This window comes from Passer domesticus, chromosome 9, assembly GCF_036417665.1.
Source record: "Passer domesticus isolate bPasDom1 chromosome 9, bPasDom1.hap1, whole genome shotgun sequence".
In the NCBI taxonomy this organism is placed as follows: Eukaryota; Metazoa; Chordata; class Aves; order Passeriformes; family Passeridae; genus Passer; species Passer domesticus.
The window spans coordinates 40,009,471-40,019,379 of record NC_087482.1 but is presented as its reverse complement, the minus strand read 5'-3'; the positions used below and the strand labels follow the sequence as shown (position 1 = coordinate 40,019,379).

The following is a 9,909-nucleotide window of genomic DNA, read 5'->3' as shown; positions in this document are numbered from 1 at the left end:
TTGCTGTTCCTCCCACCCAGTCCCTAGTTCCTACTCATGTATCTGTTTTCCAGGGTTGTTTCTGAGGCAAGCTGAAGGCCAGCTTCCTTGCACGTGAGTGGAGAAGTGGAACAGGCTTGTTTGCGTTCTCTCCTTCACCTTCTGTTCCCAAATGGTGATTCCCTACCCAGGCAAAGAGCAGGGATGATATCTGCAAGGACAAGGCTACACTGCATTTCCACTGTGCCCCACCTTGCTTTTTTGTGCAGAGCAATGGATGGCTCTTACAGGACACAGCTCCTGCTGCAATGCTCTGGCTGGGAAGATGTTTGAGTTGCAGAGTTTGACCCAGGACTGAGATGAAGGATCTTCGTGTATTATTGCCCTGGGTAACCTTGAATTAGTCACCTCAATGTGCACATCTCAGTGTTCAGGGGAGTGGGGTGGCACCAGTGGCTCTGCAGTAGCCTGGCACATCATTTCACATCTCCCCCAGCCATTGGCTCTAAAATGAGGACCAGGATATGGGCCCACAGAGGGCAAGCTGTGACAGCTGTGCTGTGCTGGTATTGCTGGGAATGGCAGGAAGCACTTCCCAGCCTCCTGTGAGTTGGAGGAGCAAACTCCCAAACAACCCAGTGATTCAGACCTTGATGGCAGCAGCACACTACATGGGGTAAGAAGAGAAGCCCAGGGAGGAAGCAGGACCTTAAAGGACTACAGTAGATGAGTGTATTTAAATCTTTTTAATGAGGACCAAAAAGAGTTGGCTTAGCACAGATAAGTTTGAAAATTAGGTAAACACCAAGAACTTGCACGTTTCAGTCCCTTCAAACAAATGTGAAAGGCTTACAAAACTTAAAAATCCAGCTTTGACACAACTGCTGAAAATGTCTTTTAAAGAGAAGCCCTTATGAGAGCTTCCAAAACAAAGAGAAAGGCAGCCCAGAGTGGTATCCTTGTTACCAGCATCAGCAGATGAATGAGAGGCAGGAGAGGATGGTCAGCTGTTTGAAGGGAATGAAATCTTTCACTTTCTGACCACACAGATTAAACAGAAGAAGAGTTGGCTGTTCCAGATATCTTGTAGCATTGAGGAGCAACCATCAAAGGGAAACTGTCTGCCTTGTGGGATAATCGTTGGGCAAGCAAGAGGATGCAGCAGATAAAAGAAGATGATGCTTACCCAGAGAGGCTGAGCCACAAAGAACAAAGATTAGTACTGGGGATGGTCTCACCTATAGTAAAAATGAAATGGTAACAAGGGAGAAAAGCAGTGCAAAAACCTCAGGAAATCTGGGTTCCTCAAGTGTATTCTTGCACCAGTGTGCACTGCCTTAAATTTCTCACTAAAGTTTTGCTGTTGTGAGCAAATTCTGATTTTGTAGTTTATAGAAGAGGCATTTGCAGCTCAAGTTCTGCAGTATTTACATAGGCAAAATCCCCAGTGTTTTAAGGGGATTTTTTTCATGGGTAGGTATGGGCTCTTAAGTCTTACTTTTGACTGGGTGAGGACTTGGAGTCTGCACAATTACCACACCGTAAGTATTAATAGATCCTTCCTAATAGGAAAGTCATTTGAATTTAAGATTGCAGTTTAGTTTCTCTAAGCTCCACATAATCTATTTACTTACAGTACAGCTTTCATTCTGCACTTACTAATCTCCAGCTGTAAAGATTCAAAATGCCACACAACATACAACTTGTGCATATTGATGGAAATGGCTCTGGAAGTCATGCCATGCTGCATGAAATGCATAAATGTATGTTTAGTGACATTGCAAAGCCAGGACTTGGTCCTGGGAGGCTTCAAACCATTCCTAACTCTGCCCCATAATGGGGTCCCATGAGCTGGATCCTCTCTTCTGAATGATGGAGTTGTTTCTTGCCTTCCCTCAGGTTGGTGGTTTCAGATCAGTGGATGGGCCTGTGAGGATGCTCCACAAAACAACCTTGCTCTGTTCAGCTCAGTGCCAAAAAAGAAAGGGTCCTACTCAACCAAGTCATAGGTATGTGCTGTCACTTCTCAGCCTCTACCAGCACCTGAGCAACATCAAACCTCACCCCAGAGCCAAATTAACTGGTCACCTTGTAGAAAACTAAGGAGGAAAAAAACCTCCAAAGCTTTGATAAGTTTTCCTGTGGCAGTAGCTGAACAGACAGAAGCAAGGCAGCTGTCACTAGCACCTGACTGGTATGGGGGTGCTGAGGCTAAGAGTGGTGGGATGCGAGATGTTTGTGAAGTGGGGACGCCCCGGGGCACTCTGCAGCAGATAAACCAGACCTGTTTCCCAACACTGTGCTGATCAGAGGACTGAGGGCTGCACCCCTCTTACCCAGACACCGACAGGACTAGCCCCACGTAAGCCTCCTCCCCTCCCCTCTGACTCAGCCCTGATGCTATGCTCAGCTTTTCACCCCTCCTTCCCAAGGCAACTCGGTTCACTTTTCCTCACTCCCCCCTGGCTGTTTGGCTGCTCAATATTGCTCCACACGCCCAAATGGCAGCACAGGCTCCCCCTGGCACTCCTGGGAAATGTGTCCACACCTGCCTGAGCTCGGGATACAGCCTACCCTTCCTTCTCCCACCATGATTTCTGGAGCATTATCCCAAGCTCAAGGACCCTGTGTGTGTATCTCTCTCTGTGAAGACTGAAAGCTTTGGGGTACATGTGGAGATTGCAGGAAGGTGGTCAGGGCTCAGGGTGCTCTGCAGCTCAGGGAGATATGGGTGAGCTATCTCTCAGTAAATACCTGAGATTTTAATTAAACCTGGTTTATAAGCGTGGGCACAATGCCATGCAGGGAGGTTACGTGCCATTACACCTTGCCCTAAGGATGTACTCACTTGGTCTCCACAATCCTGGAGACTCCTGCACTGCCACCAGAGCTGCAACCATGGTCAGCCAGTCGCAGGGTTGAAGATGCACAGCTTTGCAGGTGATGCTTTATTTACTCTTTTACATTCATCATACAAAATTAAGAATTGACTCCTAATAGTTGAGATTTGTAGCACTTCACCAGTTGTTTTGAAGAGTCAGGAGGTACCATTTTGCCCAGAAGTGGATTCTGAATTGAATTTTATTTTAAAACTTTCCATTTCTGCAGTAAATACCAACATTTCTGTGCCCTGTCCCAAAGTTGAGCGAAGAATGCAAAGAACTTTGACATTTTCTATGGAAGTGCAAACTGAACTTCCAAATTTCTCTCTTGCATTGCTTACAGGTTTTAAAGGTTTAAAAACCCTTTAAACCAAGGCTGGGGGTTTTGATTTGAGGAAGGGGTAGAAGACAACACTTAACTACATTTAGCTCTAAAGAATGTCTTAAATTTTTACAGAGACCTTTCAAACTGTAAAACAGAACAAAATAAACTCAGATTTGTATATAATCTTCCTTTTCCCTCAGAGTGCCTGAAAAGTGCACAACACAAATCTCATCCTGAACAAAAGTTGCTTGGATTGCCTCTTATCTGAGAAATGCATAAGAAAACAACTGCTATAAGAAGTGCCACACAGGGGATTCTTCAACTGCTGGTCCACTTCTTCAAGCTGCTTTGGGGAAAAAAAAAAGGGAGAACGTTAATTTGGTAAGAAAACCCAGCTCTCCTCCCAGTGAGTGACAAAGAGACTCATCCCCACCAGGTCCTGGCAGAGCAGGCAGATGCCGGTGCCGCTCTGCCCGGGCTACTTTGGCATTTTAAAGCCTTTTGGATGGAGCCTTCGGCGAGCGGTCGCCGAACCCGGGTGTGCGAAGCCGTGGCTCGGAGTCCCCCCGCCCGCTCCCGTCCAGCTCCAGCGACGGCTTTTCTTGACTAAAACCTGCGACTTCGGCTTTCGCCAGCAGAAAGTGTCATGCTGGAAGGAGTGGAGCGGGTGGGAGCAGAGGAGGGCGGGCTTCATCAATGGAGCACGCCCCTTTTAAACAGAGTCGCAGGAGCCTGGTCCAGCAGCCCAACGGGGGGAGAGGCGGAAAGCGAGGGAGAGCAGGCGGGCGGGCGGGCGGCTCCCCCGTCCCGGCCCGTCGGTCCCGACCCCGGCCCGTCCGCCCCCGCGCACCATGCGCGGCCCCCGGCGCCCCGCGCGCCGCCGGCCCGCCCGCCCCTAACGCCGCCCGGCTCCGGCGCCTTCCCGCGGCAGCGCTCGGGGGGCCACAAGAAAGGAGAAGAGGGGGAAAAAGAAATTAAAAGAGGGAAAAGGAGGAGAAGAAGCGGAGGCGGGGAAAGCTGCTCCTCCGAGGACAGCGCGCAGCACCATGCAGCTGGCGCCGCTGGCGCTGGCACTCACCACGCTCTTCATCGACGGCTTGAGGACGGGAGCGAGGAGGCAGAAGCTGCACCCCAGGCAAGGTAAGGGGGTGCTCGGGGAGGGGCGCGGGGAGCGCCGCGCTGCCGCCCCCCGGGGCCGCGGGGCTCGGCCACTTCACTCAGCGTCTGTCCCCTCGCAGCCCAGCTGCTGGAGAAGCTCAGCGAGTACGAGATCGTGACTCCTACCCGAGTGAATGAGTTCGGCGAGCCCTTCCCCACCGATGTCCACTTCAGGCGGCGCCGGCGGAGCACCAGTGCTGCCCCCGACGCCTGGACGGCGGCCGCCGCCGACTCCCCGAAGGCACACTACAGGCTGTCCGCCTTCGGGCAGCAGTTCCTCTTCAACCTGACGGCCAGCTCGGCCTTCATCGCCCCGCTCTTCACCGTCAGCCTCCTGGGAGAGCCTGCCGCAGACCAGCGGCGCCTCTACGCCGAGGCGGCCGACGCCGATGTGAAGCACTGCTTCTACCGGGGGCACGTCAACGCCCGCCCTCGGCTCACCGCCGTTATCAGCCTCTGCTCCGGGATGGTGAGACCCCCGCCCCGCTGAGGGCCAGGGGCGTAAGCGGGGAGGAGGAGGAGCGGGACGAAGGAGAGAGGGGAGGGAAGGTGGGCGGGCAGAGCCATGGCGGGCGGGCAGAGCCATGGCGCCCGCCCCTTCCCCTCACGGCAGCGGGCGGCTCCGGCCCGCCCCGGCCGGGCGTTTTTCCCGTGTCGCTCTGAATCGGTCGGGTTCCGCGGTGCGCCGCTCCTGCTCCGCGGATTTTGGGGGAAAAGTGCCGCCCGCCGACACCCGGAGGGGGCGGTCCGCGGGCCAGACCCGGGCACGGACCTCGCCTGCCCCCGGGGTGCCGGTGAGCGGTGGCTGCGGGCTCAGCACCAGCGCTGGCCCCGGAGCCACCCAGCACCGGACATGTCCCGGTCCCTGGTACCCTAGCTGGGTGCCCTTCGGTGCACGGATGTTGGCACCGGGATGAGCAGAAGGTCCTAAAAGGGCTGACTCTTCTTTTCTGTCCTGATGCCTTTCAGTCCCACGGGGTGCCAATCCCAAGGGCTTCCCGGAGGTTTCTGCTGGCTTCATTCAGTCCAGGGATTCCTCTGGGTGCATGTGTTCGCCTAGGCTTGGGCACACGTGTATGTGGCTTTCCTCCCTGAAGGGAAGGGATGGATACAAGTATGGGATGGCTGCAGAATGTTTTGTCTTGGATATTTTTTTATTTACCCACCAAATATGTGCATTCATAGTTGTATGCAACTAGGAGCATTGATAGGATAAGCAGGGATTTCACTAGCTGAACAACTTCCTCTGGTCCTTAGATGTTGGTTAAAAGCCTGTCTGATGGAAACGTGCTGTGTGAAACCAGCACATGTGGGGTTGCACTGGGGCCTCCAGCACACAGCAGCACCATCATCCTTTAGGCAGAACTGGCTTGTAAATGTCACTAGCAGAAGGACAGGGTCTGTCAGACATGCCTCTCTCATCCTCCCCACCTGTGGCTTAGTAATTAGCCCTCTGTAAGCACCCAGCCCAGGGTGGGTGCAAGCAGTGTAACCAACTCTGAAGCTCCAGCTTTGCCTTCACAGGGGTTACCACAGAACTAGGCACACCTCCCTCATTAACTGCTTGCTTTGTGGGGTAGTGCTGCCAGGTGGCTTGTCATGGTGCAAAGCTGACCTCCTGTTCCTCTCTCTGGTCCCCCTCAGCTAGGCACATTCAAGTCTGATGATGGGGACTATTTTGTAGAGCCACTCCTATCACTTGAGGAACAGGAGTATGAAGAAGAGCACAATAAACCACATCTTGTCTACCGACACCGGACACCTCCAACCAACTCTTCAGGGGACTGGCAGACTTGCAATACTCCAGGTACTCATTTTCTTACTGCCTTGAATGGCTCGATACTTGGAAGTGCTATTTGCAGTTAAAAGGCAGTAGGTTTGTGGGGGGAAAAAGGGATGTGGAGTTGAGGGACCCCTCTAGAAATGGTGCTGTGAGTGCCAGGACTGGGCTCGTGGCGGTAGCACTGTCCTGGAGAGATGTGGTGCACCCATGCTTTCTAGGAATTGGTTATAAGGAAGTTGCGGTCAGAAAAAAGTTTCCCTGATGACTCCTGATGCTGGCAAGAGAGCTTTTCATCTGTCTTGCCTTAAGTATCCTGTGAGCCCTTAAACTTGTTTTCTGTTCCATCCTACCAGCCATCCTAATCTGATACACTCCCTGTCTGATACTCTTCTACCTTTCCAACCATCCTAATCTGGTATACTCTCTGTCTGATACTCTGTCCTTTAAAGGACATCTGTCTTAGTCTTGCTGTGCTCCTGGTCTTTCCCCAAATCTGGCTGTGAGTTGCCACGTCTTAACTTCTTTCTAGTGGAAATGAGGAGGTCCTAACACCAACCCTGACAGTTCTTCCCTTAGTAATCACTTTTCCATGGTTCATTTTCAAAGGCTTTTTTTATTTTCTTCACAGCCCTTCCTCCACCAGCACCATCTCTATGACCTCCTCACTCCCTCTTTCTAGTCCTTGCACATATGAAAGAGCACAGGCCTTTTTCTCTCCCCCTTCATGTGCCTTGATGAGCAACAGCCTTGCTCCTACTGTCCCTATTATCTGCAGTGGCCTCCTGCTGCTCTCCGCTTCCTTGCCTTCCTGATGTTCACAACTAATCCTCCCCTTTGGCAGCAAATACCTAAATTTTCTCTGAAGAAGCTTATTCCTTCTGTCTCCTGTTTCACCTGCAGTTTTGCTCTCCTCCTTTGGCCTGCAGCTAGATCTACAGGAACTTTAAAGCCTAAACAGAGTAGACCTTGACTGAGTTCCCTTGTGGGCTGCAAGCTGCTCATTTGCTGCAAAGTAGATGGAATTGCTCAGGAAGTAAAGATACACTAGAGGAGAAGGATGGTGCCCAAATTAGGCTGCAGTTAGCACGTGTTACTTGTTTGGCACCCATGATTGTGGATCCTGGCTGTGCTGTTGAGCTGTCAGTCTGTTCAGCTTGCACTGATCATGCTGACTCCAAAGATGCTCTGATACTCTGTGACCAGCCAGAGCAACATGTGTTTCTTCTAGAAGACATGTGAATCCACCTCCACATGCAAACGTATGTGCCAGGGGTACAGTGGCACCTCTCACAAGGCTGTCATTGTTTGTTCTTCCAAGGGTTGCTGCTGGAATATGCCATTCTGGTTTCTCTCTTCCAGCTGTTTCTGCTCCCTTCTTTGAGATCAGATGCAGGAGACTCAGAACAGTTGGAAAGAAACACGGAATCTGGCACATTGCATCAGTAACCCTTGGAGGAATGGAGCAGCAGATCACAAGACTCATTGAATCAAAGGTAGCTGGGAGGGCTCTGAATTTTGCTTGTGAACTTGACTCTATGCTGCTGTAACAGGCTGCTGTATTTCACCCAATGTATCATAGTTTCCATTTAGGATATTATTCTTCTGTATTGTAATTCACAAGAATAATACTCCATCTGTGATTTTACCAATATGCTGTATATCTCTTCCTCCTTTGTTCCAATATGCTTTACTTCTTGCTTGTCTTTGTTTTCTTGCTCTTCTCAGTTGCTTCATGTAGTGGTGGGAGGAGTTCTCACCTCTCACAAGATTAAGTGTTCCAGAGAGGCATGAGAGTCTTGTCTTCCTGTCCTCTTTCCCTCCATCTCTCCCTCTTTACCATCTGTTCTTTTTTGTCATGGTCCAAGCTTTTGAAAGGGAATGATGCTATGGCCATATGTGTATGGTGAACAAGTCTCCTTATTTCATTTAAGGAGCAAGTTCAGAGCAGTTTGGGCAATGCTGAACCTTGACATCCTACCTGAGGTTACATCTGGTGAGAGAAGGTATCTCACGTGTCTTTGCAGCAGAGGTGAACGTGCAAAATCTAGCAGCACTCACTGTTCTAGACGAGGTGTATCTCTCACTCCTGCCAGAGAAGAATGGTTTTGTGAGAGTTTGGGAGTTAGCCATAATTGTAGGGTGTTGTGTGAATCCAGTCTTTTGTCAGAAGAATGCGTGAAACAGTGCATTTGCTCTGCAGGCTTCTGGCAGGGGTGGAAATTTGCTTGAAGAGGAAATTCATGGGAGGGAAATCTAAGGTACCCCCCACCCTGAGGTGAGCAAGGCACCCTATGTTGCCAGGCAGCGGTGCTATTAAGAATGACTTTCTGATAGTGATCTTCCTGGAAATGATTAATAGTCAACATACTGGTGTGCCCTTGCCATAATGATGTAATTTTAGACTTCTTGAGGTATTCAGGAAAGTTTCCCTTGTGAATTGACTAACAGATTGAGTAAAAGCTTTCATTTGCAGCAATCTCCCGGGTACTTTTAGTTTTCAGTGTCAGCTTAGAAAACCAAGTATTTGCTTTTGTTGAGTTTTAATTAGCAGTTTCTGATAACAATTTTAGGTCCTCTGACATAAAAGATACTCTGCAGGTGTTCTGGAAAAAGATCTTTTTCCTCTGAATGCTGATGGATATCAAATGGAAGCTGTGCTCTGCAGATGAACTTTCACAGCACAGCACTGGGGTCTCTGGCAATGCATTTCAGCCGTCTGGCATACAGCTCAACCGCCACAAGAAAAACTTTGGACAGAGTTTTCCTTGGGGTAACAGGTTAATGTCATTTCAGTCATAGGAAATGGTGCATTTTCCTCTCCTTCTTTTCTTTTAGTTAGTGCCGTGAATCAGTTTGTCATCTGGCCAGGGATCTGGCAGAATAATTAGTTGTGTTTTACTGAATAGCCCTGACGGGATGAGGGCTGGGCCAGGCGGACAGCATGATGTCACTTAGGTGCAGCACCACTACCACCCATCGCTTCAGGATAGCAAGCTCTTCCGACCCAATTATTAAATATCCGCTTTTTTGAGGTGGAGGAGGAAGAGAAAAGAAATGGTGATCCTAAAAAAAGAAAAGAGGAAGTGGCTCATTGCGAGGCTGGAGAGCGCCGCTTTCCTGCGCCCCACGGAGGAACAATCTGACTCCAGTGATAAAGGCGCGGAGCCGCATCCTGCATCCGTGTGCTTGCTGCCTTGTGAGGCCGGTAGCACCTCCCCAGGCCCCCATCCACTGGGACCTTCTGCCAGGAACAGACCCATGAGCCTTTTCCATGTGAAACCATCAAGGTTTGGTCCTGCAGAGAGATGTCTAGCTCCAGATGCCAATGGGACACTGACTTTGGTCATCACTTAAATAAATCACTTCAGGCATCTCTTGCTCTGGGTCTTATGTCCATTTCTGCTGCTTCTCCTTTCTGTCGTGTTTCCCATGCTTTCTGTCAGTGATGTATGTATATATGTATTTCTGTGTATATTTTGGTTGTTGAGTTCTCTGGAGCTCTTCTCTTCCAGTTTTTTTGGGGTCTGTGATAGCTTTAGCCTTCTACTGAACCTTAGAATGAAAATCATTCTGCCTGTTGGCCACCCCTTGTTCTGAGACAGATTGCTGGTTGCACTGAGCCACAATTCCCCTGTGTCCGTGAGTATAATTGCAAGTATTGTGCTCTTTCATTGCCCCACTTCTGTTGCCTGCACAGCTTTTGCTCCAAACTTAGCAAATTCTGTGCAGCTTTTACTGTGACCCTGATGCAGGACTCCCAGCTAAACTTTTTGAGGCAGCTC

The 9,909-nt window shown here is 50.2% G+C and overlaps 1 protein-coding gene and 1 long non-coding RNA gene across 4 annotated transcripts in view; one reads left to right on the top strand and one right to left on the bottom strand.

Annotated features, from left to right (window-relative positions):
* Positions 1-3,042: 3,042 nt before the first annotated feature.
* LOC135308144 (uncharacterized) lies at positions 3,043-4,429 on the bottom strand. Of its 2 annotated transcripts, none has more exons than XR_010368670.1 (2): positions 4,265-4,429; positions 3,043-3,532 (listed from the first exon to the last, which is right to left on the bottom strand). It is a non-coding gene; the product is annotated as an uncharacterized LOC135308144 (long non-coding RNA). The 2 variants fall into 2 exon arrangements; XR_010368671.1 differs by having other exon boundaries at positions 3,043-3,529.
* The window catches only part of ADAMTS9 (ADAM metallopeptidase with thrombospondin type 1 motif 9), a 79,230-nt gene continuing 73,517 nt past the window's right edge, over positions 4,197-9,909 (top strand). For both annotated transcript variants that reach the window (XR_010368666.1, XM_064432930.1), the window contains exons 1-3: positions 4,197-4,326; positions 4,425-4,813; positions 5,989-6,151. Coding sequence is in view for 1 of the 2 variants with exons in the window: in XM_064432930.1 (XP_064289000.1) it covers positions 4,233-4,326; positions 4,425-4,813; positions 5,989-6,151 (646 nt within the window). In the remaining variant the exon portion in view is untranslated. The remainder of the gene's footprint in view (positions 4,327-4,424; positions 4,814-5,988; positions 6,152-9,909) is intronic.